Consider the following 20,121-nt stretch of genomic DNA (forward strand, 5'->3'; position numbering starts at 1 on the left):
GGTCCCCGCCCGGCCCCAGGGACCCGGTCTATTTCTGTTTTTATTATTGTTATTATTATGATTGTTACTGACGCCGTTCCCCGCCCCTCCGCGCTGGGCGGGCGCGGCGGGCTCTCGGCGGACGCGGCAGCTCCGCAGCCAGAAGTTGGCGAGGACCGCGGGGGGCGACTGGCCCCAACTTGGGTCCCCTCTAAACTTCCCTGCCCGGGGAGCCGCCGCCCCTCTCCGCTCCCCTCCGCTCATCCCCGCTCCTCTCCTCTCCTTGCAGATGTCGGGGGTGCTGCTGATCGCTGCCTGGTGCTTCCTGCAAGCGGAGAGCCGGCATCCTGAAATCATCACGAGTAACAGCAATCATGGCAATTTCCTGGACAACGACAAATGGCTGAGCACCGTCTCGCAGTACGATAAGGACAAGTACTGGAACAAATTCAGGGATGTAAGTACTTCTCCCTTTGCCGCATGCTTCTTGTTCGTTCCGTTGCATCCTTCCTGCTGGTTTTGGGAAGCTGCGGGTAGAAGAGAGATGCAGCTTTGGGCAACCGGTTGCTGCTTGTGTGAAGGATGTTCAGAGCTGTCTGGGAGCTGGACAGGCGGTCCTGGCATCCCTGATCACCCCATCGACTGGGGCAGCTTGGGCTCTGTGTCAGTCTCACTGTGAGCTTATGGTCTTCAATTTTCCTCTGGGGAGGAACTTCGAGTGAAGTTTCTGTGCTTGATGCTTAAAGGCTGATTAACTGCAAAAGGATGGAATGTGTGTGTGTGTGTGTGTGTGTATAAGAAAGGAATACTTACCAGTTCAAGCCACAAGGTGGTAAACAGTGAAGCTTTTTTTGCCTGCAGTTTTTATTGTCATTTCTGCTTGTGGAGATCTTCGAGGCTGGTATAGGCTTGGAGGAAGCAATGCTTTGGCTTGGGGTTTTCTTTTTCAGTCTGGAAAATAGGGGTGACTTCAAGATGTGTTATGACATTAAATCTTGACTTCCTCTTGTTTGAATACAGTCATATGTATTATGTCAATGATGGCAGAAAGGGAAATGCATTGTTTATGGGCAAGGTAATGTTTATGAGCTCAGTGTGACTCCAGGAAAGGGAAGAGTAGAGCTGGCTGGCAGTTCTGATGGTGCTACTCTGTAAGGATTTGTTTGTTTAGCAATACCTGGCCATTTATGGTATATTAACAAGTCAAACTTTGATGCTCTGCTTCTGTCTCTGTGATCTTAACACTGTATCTGACTCTTTGAGGAGAAAGTAAAAGTATTAAAGTTAAATGCAATGGGTCTCTGCCTTGCTTCTGCTCTCTACATTCTGCTGTGGTTGTGGTCATCTCTGTGTCTTAGAAATGCTGCTGTGAATCTCAGTGTAACAAAGTATGGCCTTAGCAATGGTATCCACAGCTCTCTCAGGGTGTGCATTCCTGTGAAGTCCCTGTGATGACACATCCACCTCCTGGGACTGTGCAGTTCTCCTGTAATAGGTGTCTGGAAAAGGGGATTCTACAGTTAATGTGCATTTTTACCATACTCCAAGGGAATCTTTGCCAGTATCTGGTTTAGTCTCCTGGGGAACTCAAGGATTTCACTTGGTAATTTCTGAATCCAACTTGATGTGAGAATTCGGCAGCATTTGAAAGTGATAAATGGAATGAAGGACTGAAAAATTAATCTGGAAACACTTTTAACTAGAGACAGATTTATGGCAAGGGACATCTTTCAACAGTCTCCTTCCAAATGGAGGCCTTGTATTAGTCCCACAGCTTAAAGTTTTTAATTATTTTTATGTAATTTTTACATTTTCTGCTTCCCTCTTAATGTTACTTTTACATTTTCTGCTTCCCTCTTCCTTTTTTATTGAACCTGGAGTCCTTGAAACTTCTCATCCTCTTTCAGAGAAATTATTCTTCTTTCTCTGGAAGATGTTTACAAAGAATATCTCATGTTTTAAGGTGTCACAACTGAGAATGCTTTTCTAGACTTTCTGAAAATGTTAAAAACCTGCATAAAGCCCCAAAACTCTCTTTTATAGGAGGAATCATTTTATGGAAAATAAAAACCAAGCTTAACCAGTGGCCTACCAAGAAAAGGAAATAGTATAAAGTTCATGCAAAGTTTAGCTATCTTTCTATCCAGCTGTCTTAATGGTTCAATTTAATTGCTTCAAAACTAGAATGTTACAAATGCATATGATTATTCATGAAACCTTTTATGGAGCAAATTAACAGAGACTACTAATCATCTCCTACTAAGCTTTTTCCAAAAAGAAAATATAAAAAGCTTGCATATGTAGTTAAGCTCTTAATAATGTGTCTTCAACCAAAATGATTTACTGGATCATAATGTTGTGTGAGAGGTTCTGTGTCCATTGGTAGAATTGCTGCCAACATAGCAGGTATGGCAGAGACAGCCCTTCTTGCATGCAGAGCTGTTGTTAGGAGAAATCTGGTCCTTGCTTTGTGCTGTGTTGGTGACAGGTTGTTAAAATATTTGTTAAAACATCTCTTAAAATGTTGGGGGATGCACCATAACAGTATTAACTGCTGGGTGTGGAGTCGACCAGCATTTCAACCATAATTGTTGACTTGCAGGAACATTCTCTTCCCTTTTTGCCCTCCTTCCCAAACTGTAGCTTTACACACATTGTGACTGGATGAGGTTCTTGATGTGGGCTTTGCACAGGAGGAGGGGGTAGAGAAGTGTTTCATTTCAGACCTTCTTGGGTCTGACACTGCAGCTACTGCAGGGCAGAAGCCCAACTTCAGACCTTGTAAATGAGGTTGCAGTGATTACCATAATTACCTTCAGTTGCTTTCTGAATTTCCTCACGTTGCATAAATATATTTGCACAAATATTGACATAACTGTGCCCTTCTGCACAGTGGGAGAAAAACTGAAGGTGTGGGGCTAAGATTTGCTGGGTTTGGGTGTGGCCACTTTAAACTCTTGTGTGTCAGCACAAACATCTGCACACCCAGATGTGCACATACATCTGGCATAATGTTGCAGGACTAGGTAGGGTTTTTTTACAGGTGATATGTAATGGAATATAAAATTTTAAATTGAATTTCTCTCAACTTTTTCAGTTATTCTTGTTAAAATCAATTGGTAGGTCAGCCTTATTGAGCTATGGGCCAATATGGCCTGATTTGAGAGGACAGCTATTGATTGATTTTTTTACTATCACCCATATTTCTTTTGGGCAAAGGCAGTGTGGTAGTTGCACTTATTGGCCCAGAAGTCATTATAGTCTGTGAAAAGAGAGCACAGAAATCCCCCCTCAGGCTGCATTAGAGCCACATAATCAGGCTAAATTTCTAAATCTGACTAAGTTTAACAGTGTGAAATGGAGACCTGTCATCATTTCCCAAAGGCCTCAAGGGATCTGTTTAAAACAATACTTTACAATACAATCTTTTCACAATTTGCTGATTTTTTCAAGTCCTCCATTTTTAAAAACAAGCAGAGCTTATAATAAATAGTAAGACCCATGTGACTGATCTGTTGTGAAACACTTGCTGTTGAAAATCTTGTATATTGTACATCTGCCCAGCATCACTACTTGTGTAATGTCTGTTGTACTAATAAGCTTTCAGTGCAATCTAAACCTGATATTCCAGTCTGTCTTCCACCCCTTTTTGCTTGTCTGCCATGGACTTTCTATGTGGCAAATGACAAAATCTTAGCTCTGTCTTAAGTTCCATTTTATAGCTGGGGATAATAATATTTGTCTTCCTCACAACTGCATGTTGAAGCTGTAAATAAGAAAGGACAGAACTCAGGATCCGTGGTAATATGAAATTTATTATACACCTAATCCATATATTGAATGTGACTTGGTCCATATTTAAGTTACTGATTAGTAAGTTTCTAAAAGTAAAAATTAAATCAATGAAATTATTACTAGAGAAAGAAAAAAAAAATAAGCTAAGGACAGTCTCCAGGGAGGACCTGCAGCTATTTCCCTTGTGCAGATTTGAGGCTTGGAAAAACAGACATGAGAGAGATGAGAGTCAAATTAGACCTTTTGATATCAGGAACCTAAATATGGAGGCCTCAATCTTTGGATCAAATCTGTTGGGAGGGATCTTTTGGCTTGAGAGGAGCCAAAGGAGTAAAACCTTGAGAGCAGATTTGGCAGCTGAATGTGGAGTGAATTTTTATAAGTCTTTAGAAACATTTATTTTTATGCAAATAGCCACACATGTTATTGTAACACTGCAGCATGTCATGTTCATAAAGTCTTGGCACAGAATAAGTGTCCTTTTAGTGTTAGATCTGCCTTTAATCAAAATTATATGAACAGACTAATTCTATTACTTCTACTTGGACTTATGTCTATTACATTATTAATGCTTACATATAAAAAAGGTAATAAGTTCAACTAGCCACGGATTAAACTGCAAAAGGGAAGAAAAAAGTAAAATGAACTAAGAGGATCCAGTATAAACCATCCAAGGAATTTCCATGAAGTTGAAAGCTTGGCATGAGCTGTGGTTTCAGTGCCTGTTTATGCATGGCAGGCTGCCAGCCCACGTTCTGAGCATTAACTAAGCTGTTTCTCCAAAGTTTATTGCTTACAGAGTTTCAGTTCAGGCTATCATGTTAAAACCCCCTGCATTTTTATGCCTGGAGATGCTTTGAGGCTGTGCATGCCTAAGGAGCAAGGCATGAAATGTCAGCATCTGTGTGTAAACGTTGCTCACACTTGCTGGATAAATAGTTATATATATTTATATATAACTGTTCTTACTGATGATGGTTATAAGTAGATTAGATGTTAGATTTCCCAGATTGGTCAGAGACTGCCATCCCCTCCCATTTTGTTAGTGATTAATATACATCCCCTTTCTGAGCCTGCAAATTCCTCCTCACACCTGATCAGAGGTGACAAAGCAAATACAGGATTAGGAGGATTTTATTTTGTTCCAGCTTTGCCACTGATGAGTTTTTGTCCTTTGGGTTGGCTCTTCACACTTCTTCCCCCTTGTTGGCACTTACCTTTCTCTGATTTGTTTAGCCCCAAATTAGAAGTGTGGTAGTGAAACTTGATAGCAGGGAGCTGGAAAACATGACCAGTGCTGAGGAGGGCTGGAATACCAAGCAGGCAGAACTGGAAGACCTTGGGAACTCGAGTAATAGAAATGAAATGAAATTTAAAAGTACAAAGTGGAAGGTCATGGAATTGAGAGCTAACACAAATTTATTCTGGGTCCCAGCAGCTCAACTTGAAATGGATGAGAGGGAAAAGCTGTGTACTTCCATTGATTTGCAGAGTTATCTAAGTTACAAAAGTAATGCCACTCTGAGGAGAGCAAATATATTCTAGGAAGGCAGAAAATGAAAGATTTCTAGTTCTGTTGATGAAATAAAAATGTACAATGTGTAGGAGCGAATACTTAATTATGAATATTGTGAGCACTTCTGATCAGTTAAATTCAAGAAAGACAAATTTTTGTGGAGTTGGTGATCCAAAAGCCTTCCAGCTTCATAGGAAAAAAAGAGCCTGTTTTAAAACAATATGGTCTATTAGTTTACCCCACACAAGGTAATTGTGTAAGAGTAGATCTGCTTCAGAATATTTACAGAAAAAAGGGCAGCAAAACCTGCATTGAGGGAAGTTGAGATAAAAAGCCAAGTAGATAATTGGTGACAAAAATAACCTTATTGCTGACTTTAGGGACAAGGTTGTTACTCCACCCACAGGTATGATTTAAAAGTTATCTTAATGAGCACTTCATTTTCAATATGTAGCTTGTATGTTAACAAAAAATAATTATGCTGTAGTAAACTGTCATAAAAGAACCTGGATTTGGGGGATCTAAAGGCCTTGGATTTTTGTGTCACATGTGTCATGAGGTTTAAAGCCCCTCCCTGGAGGTTGTCTTGCTCCTGTCCATACATGGGGTGGAACCTGAGCTGTGACACCCAAGTATTCCCTCATCCTTTGGGGTTTTTGAGCTCCCAGGTCATTTCTGTAGCCTGGGTTCTTTCTGCTGCCCCTTCCCTGGCAGTTCCACCCTTCAGTGGCATCTCACTGCCAAGGACTTCTCCAATTTGAACTTATCCCCACTCCACCAGAAGGGGAAGCTACTTATTTTGAAATTGCACTTTCTTTTTTCTACTTTCTATTTAGATCTACAGGCAGAACGAAGCATTTTTCTGCCAACAGTTTAGTAGCAGAACATCACTTTTTCTACTTTCTTCACCTAAAATGCAGGCACAAGTTTTCCTGGGATGCAGTTGTTGGTACATCCAATCCATTTATTCCTGGAGAAACCATTCAGGCCCTGCTGATTATCTGTAGTCCTAAGGAAGGTGACAGTACACTTGGAGAAAAGCTGCTGCCTAAATCATGGCTGTACCAGTGAGGGAAGTGTCTGGGTTATGTGACAGGACACAGGCACCTCAGGCTACCTTCCCTGGAGATTTTCATTCCAAGCCCACCTTGAGCTTTAATTGAAGGTGAACACTGGGGGTGTGTGTTATTCCCCTGGATCTGAAGTACAACAGAGTCAAAATGTGATTTATAAGTCTATCTTAGACATAGGTTCTCTTCCAGCAATTCTTACTCAACAGAGGGACAGGGCTGGAATATAAATGTGATCAGAAAATACAGCTGAGAGGTGCTTGCATGAAATTTAAAAGAACAGCAACACATGAGACTGAATCTGTGCAAATGTAGTGCATAATCAGCTTCTTACAAGCAGGAGAGATATGCTTACTGAAAAACCCCTTCTCAAATTTGGCACTTGCTTTCTGCAGTGGAAAAGGGGGAAAATAATGGCATTTATGTCAGAATAATTACTTTGGAAGGTACAGAGAGCCAGGTTTTTGTAATTAACTGACACTTATCCAGCTTCCCTTGGAATTACCTGAGACTCTGAAGTTAAGTAGGTCAGCACCAAACTAGGCTGTGAGTTTCTGTATGATATGTTTCAAATGATAACTTTAATAGTTTCCTCACTTACAGAAGTGTTCTGTAGACTGCATTCACAAATCATATCCCTGCCATGAAATTCTGTGGATTCACAGTTTTCACTAACATGTTTTATGCATTTTTAGAGCAACCATTCTTGTATTCTACTGCTTATCCCTGGCCTGTCCCCCCCAGTAGGATTTTTTTTTCTATAGGGGTTTGTTTTAATCCAAATTTAAATTGTAATTTTGTCAGATTCATGGGAAATTCGCTGTCATAAAAGGAAAAAACTCACAAATGAGCCACACATCACATCAAACCACGTCAGTGTAATATAAAATGGAATTGAGAGTCATCCTAGGAGGCTGAGTTCTGATGTCTGGTGGTGTAACAGCTGTTCTCAGGCTCAGGTATCCATGGGCAAAGGGTACCAGTTTTATTTCAGGTAAATTGTCCAGGATTAGGGTGGAGAAAAACAGGTTCATTATTCTCAAGGGCCAAAAGTTTAAGTTAAAGCCTAGTTATGACACCTCATTTTGATCATCAGGGAGATTATTGCCTTTTTGGTTTGTTTTTTTGGTCTCAAATATTTTAACTGTTTACTTTATATGAATGCTTTTAACCACAAGGCTAGAGGTGTGTAATTCCAGTCAGTGCATCTTTATCAATTTTTTGAGGATAAAATCCATGATTGTCTGGGGTGGAGTAGCTGAGCTGCTTTTACAACAGGTGGGACTTCATGAGGAAAACGAAGCTCAAATATTACCTCTAGGATATGAAAACTTTTTTCTTTAAGATAACATCTGTTTATTCAAAGACTGTTTGATTATTTCTTTCCTTATGTAACCAAAAATGAGATTTACCCAAAGGAGCTGGGGTGAAGTCTTGGTTATATTGAAGTTCATGACCAAATTCTCACAGACTTTAGTGAGGCCTGAATTTGATTCTTGTGTTCCTCATCTTCCTGTTCTCTTGTACAAAGAACAACTGTTGGATTAAACAGTTCTCTTTGGCTTTTGAAGGACACTGTGGAACTGGAAAACACTGAAAGATCAGCTGTCTGACCAGTATAAATAGAAGAAGCTCCCTTGAAGTCCCTGGAGGAATCAAACTATCTGAAAATCAAACACCCACAGTCTACAAAGTATACATTTTATCATTTCCAACCAAAAAAAAAAAGAAAGTGGAGTTGAAACAGAGCACAGTTAAGGTGATGCTGCTGCCTCCAGTGTGATTTTTCTATACTTCCAACACTTCACTCTTCCAGCTTTAAGTAGGGCTTTTTTGCTGCTAAGTTACCAAGTCTCAGCTCAAGTGAGTACTCTGAGATCAGGTGGATAACTGCAGCACTTGGCACTGGGGGATTTGCTGTTGCAGGTTGGCAGCTGAAAATTGAATTACAGATTTGGACTGAACATCTAATGTCTAATGAGTTTCAAGGCTAAGATATGATTCAAAATTCAGTTTACAGATAAATTGCTAAGCTGCTGAATAGAGGCTTTGGCAGGGAGTAGATTGGTCTTTATCTGTCACTTCTATGGCTTGGTTTGTAATCCAGGGTAACAGAAAATCATTCTCATTAAATAGGTACACGGGGGCATCAATTAATTCTGCCATCCTCACTGTCCTCTTAATGAACTTTGTGTCATAAATTCACTTCACTGATTGCTTTCTCCCGGGTAGATAGAAAAATACTTTATTAAAAATTACTCTTAGAGTAACTATATTCAGATTGGTTTTTGAAAAAGGTTTCAATATATCATGGCTTAGAGCTGAATTCTGGCTAACACTGGGATTGATAGAGGCAGTGATACTTGTCTGTCTGTGCTTTGAAATTGTCTAATCAGGAAATTCAGCTGTGTATACAGTTTCATTTGAAATTGCACAGCATCATTTTTATATGGTTTTTTAGCTTGGAGATTTGTCTTCATCCTTCCTTGCCTGTGTTCCGTTGTCTGTTCAGAAATTTATTTCAGCACTGTTTCCTAGTGTTTGTATATTGTCCTTTCTGACTTTCTCTTCAAGTTGTAGCAGTTAGAGAACTTGAACCTGAACAGAAGATCGAGACAGAAAGGTAGAGGAGCTGCAATCACTGGAAGAGAGGGGGGGATGCTTAAATTTTAGTGACTAGTGTAGGAGAGAGGCTGAAAATTATAATTGCAGGGTTAAGAAGAAATGAAGCTGAATTGTTTCTTCAAGGGAGTGCAAAATGTTGTTTTTAGAATAGTGTTTCTGTGTGTACAGAAACACTGATGTTTCATTTCAAGATGTTAAGGTTCTTGGTAGAATCTGATTGCAACTGGTAAATATTAATAAAAATCAGTTTTGGAGAGTTCAGAACTGCCTGGCTACTGACACCAGGGCCGTGGGTTTGATCCCTGGGTGGGCTGTTCACTTGAGAGTTGGACTCCATGATCCTCGGGGGCCCCTTCCAGCTCCAAATATGTGATTCTGATGCTGAGATTTCTTGGGGGATAACCAGAAATGTCATGATGGAGATGAGGGGTCTGACTGTGCCTGCCCGGAGCTGTCCAGGGATGGAGATGAGGGGTCTGACTGTGCCTGCCTAGAGCTGTCCGGGGATGGAGATGAGGGGTCTGACTGTGCCTGCCCGGAGCTGTCCAGTCCTGGATCCTCTCGGGGATCCAGCCGTGCCCTGCCCGGAACTGTCCGGTGCTGAATCCACTCGGGGATCCAGCCGTGCCTTCCAGGAGCTGTCCAGTCCTCATCCCGATGTGCTCAAGGAGGTATATCTACGTTAGACAGATGTGGGAGCAGAGGATAGAGCGAGTTCAGAGTTATCCATCAAGCCAATGGCAGATCTAACACTCAAATTGATATCATATGTCCCAGGACAGTTCTCCTCTGTGCTGGAATCCAGGTCTGTTCTTCCCATGGATATATGTTTCCATGTCTGACAGCAGTGTTATTGGCTCAGATTCATTTCCTGAGGGATAACATTAACTTCACTCAAGGTATATAGGGGATAAATTTTATTCAGTTTTTCCTAAATGAAGTCAGGAAATCCTTTTTGTGCTGGCTATGCTATTTATTATTTATTTGATGCTAGGTAAAGATTTTCTAGTTTGATATCATGTTGGAAGGGGACTAGGTATTTCCTGTTAAAACAGAGATATTAGGCAAAGCAGGTTCCCTGTATCTGCTTTATTTTTCAGTTAAACTACATCTAGTGAAACTTATGACTCTTAGGGTTTTTAAATCCACTGATCATTTTAAAACTTGTTTCGTATGTCTAAAAAAGAAATTGTTTCCCATAAAAGAATGCCAGAGTGCTGCATTCAGCAGGGATATCTGTAAGCATGGGATAATCAGTGGTTTAAATACAGAACTGTCTGCCTTATTCCTTAAACATAACCATGAATCTCCACATTATGGTTCACTCAGGACAGCAGCATCCAGAAGGAAATCCTGCCACATTTAATTAGAATAAATATAAACTGGAAAAATACTGCATTCTGTCAGCTGTGTGCAGAACAGCAGTTGTGCAGCATGAGGGAAACTGGTAAACCAGATATCTTTGCTCATAATGAAGTAGAGGGTGATTCAGATCAGTGGCCTGGATTTATTAGTCTCTTCATGCTTATATAACAAAGTTAAGTTGGATATAACAGGACACTTAAGGGTTTATTTTCACTGGAATATGAGGCAAGATGGACTGAAATGATGATCCTTCCGTGACACAGATATCTGTTTTATATCTAGTCTCCTTTTTATAAAGCCTTTGCTCTTCTCATGAAGAAGTGCTTTCTGTCTTATCTGAATAAATGTTAAATGCCTGGCAAAGCAAAGATTTTGGGAGTTGTAATGAACTTCTTATAACCTGAGATGAAAGGTAATCCTTTTCCCCTGGAAATAGTGCTCTTGGAGATTGTGAGCCAGCATTTTCCATCCAGGTGCAATGCAATGTAAAAGAGAAAAGAGGACTGAACACAAGTACAAGAAACTTTAATGGATATAAAGCAACAATTTCTGAGCACCCATGAAAAGCTAATATAAACAATTTTAGAACCATATTAAAATATATTGAAACTTCCATTTGTAAAGCAACATATGGCATCACAATAGACCTATCCCTGTATATAAAGGGAAAAAAAATCAAAGCAACTTCTTATGGGCCATATTTTGCTATCAGTATTTTTTTTTAAGTAACTGCACAAACTTAGCATTAGTTTCTGTTGGGGTACTTCCATCCACATTTCAATGGCAGAATCTGGCCCTAAGGAATCAAGAATAAGCAATATTCCACTACAGCAGGGCAGTACAAGCACAGACAGATGTGGCTGCAGTTTCTATTAGCAAAGAAAGAAGCTGCAAACAGGAAGCAATTTTGAAACCTGCCCCATCATGGCAAAACCATTACTGATATATCAGGAATGGTGCAGTTGGTGTGTTCCATCCAGAATGATGCAAGGTTGTCTATAAAATTTGAACTCACTAAGGAGATATGTGAATATAAAATCAGATACTGAGATCAAGCCTTAGGGCATGGCTGATTTTAAGGCTGAAGCTCCCCTGAAATTAGGAGTTACTGAAAGAGCGATGAGAGAATAAACGTGTTTTATTCAGTTTTTCTTTAAAAGGAGAAACTATAGGTGCAAGGAAATTAAAACCAAAACAAAAAACCTGATACCAAAACCCATTTAAAAGCCCCAATCTGTGTCATAGGCAAATGACTGCTGCATAATTTAGTGGATGCAGATAGAGGAGTCAGGCTGAAATGGAGACATGCTCCATTATGTAAGAAATCATGGCTGAAACAATCTTTCCTGAGGCCCAGCAGCTTCTCCTCATGGAAAATGCCTGGCAGAAAGAGGAAACAAAGAATGTGATGTGAGTTTGTGTGTGTAGGAATCTAGGTAAGGAATCTATAAACACAGACTGGGAAGGAGGCAGACAAGGAAAACTGTGTTCCACTCAGTTAGGGAGGGCTCCAAAATTCCAGGCTGCTGATGGTGTTAAGGTCAGGGGGAGAGGAGAACAGGAAGGGGTTTAGTGAGGATACAACTGAAATGAGTTGTGTGCTGAGCAGGACCTGCTGACCCTGACCTGGGCAGGAGCAGCTCTTGTGAGCAAAGCTCCTGGTGAGCCCCCTTCAGATGTGTGAGTGACTCTGGGCACAGCTGTAAAGCTTGTCTTGCTGAGTGTACACAACCCATTTTGGACTCTAGGCCATCACCACTGGCTTATTGCCAGCTGAGGAGCTCTAAACATGGGCACTTCTGTGGTCTTCCTGCTGAGGGACTCGTGTGTTGTGTGCTGGGTGGGGGTGGTGCTGCTTTTAATGTGAGATAAACCACAGAGATGCTCTGTAGAAAGAATACAGGCACTTTAATCACTTTTTTCCCCTGCAATGTAGTTGGGGATATCTGTAGCATCCATAATTAGCAGAGGAACAGATGGCTAAAGCTTAGTTTAAAACAGAGAATCCATGGAGTGATCGTGAGCTGCTGCGAGCTTATTTGGGAAGGAGTTTGCTCTGTGCTCTAACACAGTGGTGCAGCAGTAAAGTAGGAAAAGGATTTATAACAGTTGGTGTAATTTAGTGTGTAGGACATATATAAAGCATGGAAAACATCCAAAGTTACAAAACATCTCCTTGATGCTCATGTCTTGTGCTGCCCAAGGAGGAATTTCAACATTTACTGTCCTGCACAGCTGAAACCTCTTATGTGTGGTTTCATATCTAGGGGCAATATAGCAAAATGTCCATAAGATTTCCCTGTTCCCTCGTCCTGTTTCTGCACAGAAGGGAACAATTCAGTTCTCTGCTCAAACTGCAGTAAGTAAAACAAAAAAAAAAGAACAAACCAACAAAACAAACCCAAAAAACCTCTCTATGTATTTTGCTTGTGTGCTTCCAACATTACCATTGTGCTACAATTTTTCAAAGCTGGAAAACATGAGAGGATTTTGTCAGCATTTCACCAGGACACTTGTTTCACATAGAAAGCCAGAGGGCAAAACAAGAGTGGTTTCTTCTGCTCCATGTAATGTTTTCAGAAGGCAGTGGGAGCCCTACAGGCACAATCACTGGGGTTCGGGTGGGATAATGTTCAGAGTGATGAGATCTGGGGTGGAAAGGCTGATTGGTTAGCTGGTGATTCCGTGTTCCAAATTCAAAACTTACAAATATTGGATTCTAAGGAGCAAAGAGCAAGGAGAAGGGTGCTGAAGAGAAAAATAAGCTGAATATGTTTTTCATCGATAAAGTAGAAATATGGTGGTGTCTGTCCCAAAGGAGCTGAATGGATTATTGCAACCATCCAATCTGGTCAAGATCATATTTTCTTTTTTTTTTCTTTTATCTATTCTTAAAAAAAAGATAAATGACCCCATGTTGAGATGTTTAGCTCTGGGAGATGACCTGTATTTACCTTCAAGTCAGAGTGAATTGGATATTCTCTTTCTCTGTGAAACTGTATCACTTTCTCCCTGCAGACTCTATGGATGCAGACATAAAATATTTCTGTGGAAACAGTGGTGCCATTCCCTCTATGTATGTAATATTTTGCAGGATATCTGTAATAGCCAGTGAAATGGTCTTTGATAGCTCCTATTTTTCTCCAAATGCTGAACTATAAATTTAAATATATTGTGAACTATGTTTTCTTTTTGCATCGTGAACTCCCTGTATCTCCTCACAGTAAGGAATTCACAAAATAAACCTGTAGGTTTGTGCTTGCCTAAACTTTTCTAAATTTTTCATTTTCAATTTTCATGTAAAACTGAGTCAAAATTTTTCCAGTATGGAAAAATTAATTTTCCAACTGCACCAGTTTCTGCATTGACAAGATTAAGTGAATTGTTAGTGTTTTGCTCAGTTCACTTGATGGGGAATTTTTTAATTCTTGAATGTATTTAGGTTGTAAACTTCTTGGGATGGAAACACTTCTCTGTGTTGCTCATGCAGAAGCTGGTCCAGTGAGGGCTGTCATTGTGCAAGGGCTGCTCACCAATACAAATCTTAGAGTACAAATAGTTAATCTTTATCACCAATTAATGTTGTCAGTAGTGGAATTAAATTAAAGCAACAGTGTCACTGTGGGGTTTGACTTTCCCTGGGTCCCTTTCCTTCTGCAGACCTCATAAATGGTTCAGAAATACCCTCCTCTAAGCCAGTTGACTGGGTTAGAAATCTTCAATTTAGTATCAAATGAGGTATTTTCAGTTTAGAGATGATCAAAACAGTCACAGCCATCATGTTCTTGGGCAGCACCATTGCAGCCATCTTAGCATTCAGCTGCAAGAGCACAAAAGCAATATAATTTCAGTTGCCCCATAACAGAACTAAGGCCAAGCTGTTTTAGGCTTGTCAGAAAGACTTCCTTCATCAAGAATTTCCAGAAATTATTTAGCTATTTTTTAACTGCCTGAGCCTGTTTCATGAGTCATAGGAACTTTGCCCAGTAGAATTCCACTCTCTCCCTCATCTCTGAAGCTGTCAGTGAATTTTTAGGATGTCTTTTCTCGTAGTGGTTGCTGAAAACCAGATCAGTGGCTCTTGGTTGTGTGTTCATGGCTTCAGAAGATGTTTCTTAATTGCTGAAAGTGTGGAACAGATAAAATAACGTGTCACCCAGGATCTGAGGTTACTGCAGCTGTGCTGCTTCAAATTTCAACTGCCTTGAAAGGCTGAGGAATTACAGAGTGTTCCCTGTAATGACAGGGCTTCCCACTGCCTGCTGAGCTGGGAATTGTTCCTTCCAGCCTAGGCTGTAACTTGTGACTGGGCAAAAAGCTGAGGAAGGAATGAAGGCCACCTAATCCACTCTCCCAGCACTAGTGGGAGATTCTGTGATCACTGGCTGGGGGTAGTTTGAGAAAGCATGGGGGATGTACCTCAGGAAGGTACAGAGTGGGAGATCTGGCTTTTGTGTTTAAAAAGATCATTAAGTGGCTCTGCTCAGCAGTAGAACATGAAAAAAATATGCTTGGTGTGGGGCTGTAGAAAACCAATGAAATCCAGTGACAGGGAGTAAACAATTATTTGTAAATTTGTAAAGTAACAAGTTATTGTTAATGATTTGGAGGAGTGACAGGAGGGAAAATAAAAAGGAATTTCACATAGCAAATTTCCACTTGCTGCCTTGGGAGAATGAAAGTTGTGGCCCATTTTGTTCCAAAACACTGTTTCTAGGGTGAATTTCTGATTTGGGGGAACTGCTGCCTTCCTGAGCTTTCTAACAAAGTCAATGCATTGTTAAGTCAAAGCATGGAAGATTTGCACCCTGCTGTGGTCAAACAGCTCCTTCTCCTCCCACCTCCTTTACATACCATTTCTGAGCACTACAAATCCCTTTTCCTGGCCTTGTACAAGGGACCACATGGGTAGGGGACAGTAAGTGACCTTCTTTATATTCCTGCATAGAACACAGCACCTACCTGGCCTTTCACCCATGTCTTCCAGTTCCTCACTCCTTGTAAATCTGGCACTGGTTTCAATTCTGTGCTTAGTTAAGGGCACTTCTTTTATGTTTTGCTTTCCCATGAACACAGTATGGAAATAGCAAAAGCTGGAGTGCTATGGGAATAGCTGTTCCTTCATTCCAGCCTCATCATTTGTGTTACATAATTGGTTTTATTTTTATTTTCAGCTTTGACTTTCTGAAAAGCAAAGCAAAATATATGGGTTTTTAATCTCTCCAGTCTTGTTTGTACCCTGCTGAGTATAAGAAAAATAAGTCTGTTTTGCAGAGATAGACCTTAGATCATGCTTCAGAATTTCAGAATAAATTCCCAAAAGTGAAGCAGTAGGAACTGTCACTGTAATTTGGATAATAAAAGCAATAAGGAAATGCCAGACCAAAAGTATGGCCTGTGTCACCCAACAAATGAAATGGCAAACTACCAGCCAGTGCTTAAAAGAATATCCAGCTGACACTGCTTTTATCCCTGTGCCCCTGGCAAGGCTCCTGGATTGGTGCTGGGAGAGCACTGATAACTGGCCAGGGTGAGTGGGAAAGGCCACGAAATCCTCTGGCACTTGTGACAGTTTGATCCCAAGAGAGCACTGGGATTTCTGCACTGACTGGGATGACTGCCCTGGAAGAGGAATCCTGATGTGCCTGAGATGTGAGTGGAAAGGATCCATTGCCATTTTCTGAGTATTTTAGCACTATATACATATATATGAAGCACTAATGTCTCTATTGCTGAGGTTCTAAGGATAAAAAAACCCCTGGGGTTAAAAAACCCAACCAACCCAGACTAAAACTGTCTCTGGCAGATTGTTTGCATGAAGATTATTCCCACACTTATCCACAATTATTCAAGCTATTGTCTAAGATGCTTTATACTTAAATATAAACCTGTTTGGGTAAGTTTTACTGTTTATTCTCATTGAAAAATCTGTAGCATTTTCCACAGAAATGTTTCAGGACTCTTCATGCACACTTTATAGAGATGCCATCTCTAGAGTACATTTACCTTGTTCTCTAAGAGTTTCTTTGTCATCAAAGATGTTTTCAGGAGCAGAGCAAGCAGCTTTTGTTACCTTTGTCCTTGCTGTCAGCTGCAGTAGACATATTCTATGATTCTGTGATATTGTTATAGTTTCCATTCAGAAATACCTGATATTCCATCTGTTCCTCTGCTGTACTTTGCAGTGAGCTGGGATTTGTGGGAATGCCTTACAGCGTGTTGAACTCTTCCATGGAAATAATAGACTGTGATAACACAGGCCAAACTTCTGTGATTTCTGGAGTTCTGAATTTTAATGTGATACTAGAGCTGAGAAGAGTCTGAGAATGGAAAAATGGATGTTTCCTGTCTCCATTTTTAGGTGTCTAGAGAAAGTAAAAACAATTAATTGCCCTTTGTTTTTCCTTCTGGTGACCAGTTTTCTGACTTTTACCCATTTTATGACCATTTTAGCCTTAAGCTATGTCCCTGTAAACCAGATAGAATATCTTCCTGCTTCATGGAAGGTTATGTTGGTGTTTCTGAAAGGGCTGTTACTTGTATAGATTATCCTTCAGGCAGTGCTCTCTCCCTTTGGAAACTCAGCACTGACATTTAAAATCCTATATTTGAAATATTCATCAACAACAGAGGGATAGTTGATGTACTTCCTCAAAAATTTAGTTATAAAATATTTTGGTTCATGTCCTCGATAAGGAGATTTTTGTAGAATTAAAGTATCTTGGATTTTCAAAATATCTCCTTTCTGTTCTTTAAGGCTTCCTGCTTTGTCTCCAGATTCCCTGGAAGCCATCTACTCTTATTTATCTCTGCAGCTGATTTTAAGTAAGACCTCAGCTCTCAAGGAAAGAAAGCCTTGTAAAGGATTTCTCATAAAAATGTTGCTAGTAAAGCATACTTAAAAATAAACTGCTTCTCTCCTTCCCTCCTTTCCAGAGTGAGCTGAGGGGACAACACCAGCTGAATCATCTGTCTGAGTCATGCAAACAGCTGTCATTGTTTGATGTAAAGATGAACTAAAAAGCTGTCATTTGCTTGGGAATATTTTTATACTTGACTCACTTGTCCAGTGAAGGGGAGAGTTTTCCTTAGCTTTCTCTTTTTTTTGTTTTCTTTTGCCTCCATTGGGATGGAAGATCACAATGGAGCCATGTGTCATTGCAGTGGCTGCAAACTCTGCTGCTGAAAAAGCTTTGCAGAAATCTTCCCCCCCAGATCATGTCAACCTGACAGGTTGGGATGTTTTCTGCACTCGTGAACAGGCTCTGTGGGGCCCTGGGCAGACACGTCCACGTGGCCCTTCCTTCAGAATGCCTGGATCTGGGCAAACACCTCCACCTCCCCAGCCGTGCTGCCTAAAGGAATTCACTCTTGCCTCTGGCCTGTGAAAATGGTCCACACTCTCCCCCTGGTGTCTAACAGCTGATCCTCAGATTCACGTTGTGGTTTTGCTTTTGGTTTCTTTGCCCTTCTCCATCTCTTCTTGTTCTCTTGGTTTATCTTCCTGTGTCTCTTCTAATTAACTCTGCAACACCTTTTTTATTTTGCACTTCTCTCTCTTTTTTATTTTCTTTACTCTTTCTTCATTCTATCATCTCTCGTCCATCCTCTTTCTTTTCTGCATTTTTCTGGTGTTAACCTTTCTCCCCCTCTTTTAATGGATATCTTTTATATCCTCTTCCATTGGCCAAGTCCTGTGAGTTTGCTACCAAATATTTCCAGTCAAGAACTCATAGCAGCACAGAGCTATTTTATCCAAACTGATGGTGATGTGGCCAGTCTGGTTTTCACCTTAAACCTGGCACACTAAAAGCTGGTCTATATTCCTGCCCAGGAATTCCTGCACTCTGGGATAACAGGACTTGAAGAATGAGCCAGTGCTGCAAAATTCTACAACCTGGGCAGAAATGTAGAGACTGCTTTAGAGTCCTAATTTCTCCAGTAGTCAGTCCAACTTATAATTTGTGAGCATTTGTTTAAGCTTCCTAATCACAACTTCCAAAAAAAAAGGGAGTTTTGAAAAACTGTCTGGCTTAGAACATCAAGGAAAATCCCTACTCCCAGTTCAAGAGAGGAGAAAGGAGATGAAGATGCAACTACTCTTTATTGCTTGTTTCTACCATAAAACTTTACTTATTTAAATGACCATTATAATTATATCTCTGAAGCAAGTAATGGTTTGAATACTTTTCTGATTTAAGGAATCTAATAACACAAATCTTCTCACAGGAACTGGAAGGCTTACCTGCCATACTCTCTTTTAAGTGTAGTGATTTTAAAATCTATTACAATAGATCTCAAAATATTTAAATAAGGGAATAGTGACATTTCTGCTTCTATAGCCTTACAGGAGCATTTCTTTATACTCTGGAAGATGGAATTTCTGTCACTTCAGTTCTGAGGCTAAGCCCAAGCACAGCTCTCTCTACACTGGACTGTAGGCTGCACTATCATATTTTTTAAACCATTTATCCCTAATCAACAGGACAAGGTTCTTTTCTGAGATGTATCTCTCTCCAAAGTTTGTTGGTATTTGTTTGAATGCTTCTCATGTTTTGGAACAGGTTGGATTCCCGGGGAGGTCATTTATAGAAACCAGATTAGTCAGAGTTTGGATTCCTGGGAATTGATGTGTAGCCACCAGAGCAGTACAATCTTTCCAGCAAGTTTAAAGCTAAAGACATTAATTTTTCTGTTAGATGGGAGATCATTAACAAGTGTAATTTTGTCTGCCCTGAAAATAAATTGAACAGAGCCTCTTGGAACACTGCACAAAGGACAAACACTAACATCAAGCAGCTATACTCATTTAATGCAGGGAATAAAGGTATTGCATAGAGCAAGTTGCATTATGTGAAAGATCTGTTTGCAACCCAAGGTTAATGTTTCATATTAAGTGTTCACCAGTTTATAGGTGCTACAAAAATTAATTTAGTTTGCAAATGTCATGCTCTGTCTCAGGAAAACTGTAGCCAGCCCATTATTATGTAAAATACCAGGGAATTAAATTGTATTATTTCGATAAAGTCAATATGGTGTTAACTAATTTCTGTAGCCAGAAGTACTAAGCAGACAGTATGGGTATGGGGTGTTTGATACCTTGCCTGAAGCTTCAAACAAATTGTTGTTTATAATGAAGTTGTGAGGTGTTCACCCTGATAAAGCTTTATCATGTTCAGATTGAAGATACTGTTTCAGCATATTTCAGAAATTCTTAATAACTCCCCACCAGGGCTCTCTTATCTTCTTCCTGGAAAACCATAGTTTCTGTTTATCTGATCACTCACGTGTCAAAGCAGTTTCCCTGAGAGCTTGAGAAAATTAAGTGTGAGGCAAATCACTGCCTCTTGAAGTCCATTTTTCTGGAGGATTTGCTGGAGTTGGGGCCATCCTTCTGCTTTGTGTAACCACAGGGACAAAAGTCCCTCATATTTCCATTCTCCCCAGGGGAGTTCTGTTTGTCTCCATAATTTTAATGAGTGCTTATTTTTACATTTGTGCTCAGCCCCAGTGTGACCAGCAGAATTTCTGTAGATCCCAGTATTCTGTTCAAGCAATCAGGCTCCTCACCCTTGGAAGTAAAAGAAACTCATAACCTTTCTTTTCTGTTGGTTTTGTCAACCGAGTACAAATTATCTTTCTATTCAATTGTCTTCTGAGAATTTTGCTGATGATTCTTGTGTGTGATAAGGCAGAGCAATCTGTGACATCAGCTGAAGTTTTATAAGCACGTTCCTTGCTGCAGTCTCTTCAAATAATGTGTCTGCTTAT

At 40.3% G+C, this 20,121-nt stretch overlaps 1 protein-coding gene across 1 annotated transcript in view; it reads left to right on the forward strand.

Annotated features, from left to right (window-relative positions):
- Positions 1-178: 178 nt before the first annotated feature.
- The window catches only part of SPOCK1 (SPARC (osteonectin), cwcv and kazal like domains proteoglycan 1), a 265,682-nt gene continuing 245,739 nt past the window's right edge, over positions 179-20,121 (forward strand). The window contains exon 1 of the mRNA XM_029962976.1: positions 179-436. Within this exon, the coding sequence (XP_029818836.1) occupies positions 269-436 (168 nt within the window). The 5' untranslated portion in view covers positions 179-268. The remainder of the gene's footprint in view (positions 437-20,121) is intronic.

The sequence above is a fragment of the Manacus vitellinus genome, unplaced genomic scaffold (genome assembly GCF_001715985.3).
Source record: "Manacus vitellinus isolate BGI_N305 unplaced genomic scaffold, ASM171598v3 scaffold_51_pilon, whole genome shotgun sequence".
Lineage (NCBI taxonomy): Eukaryota > Metazoa > Chordata > Aves > Passeriformes > Pipridae > Manacus > Manacus vitellinus.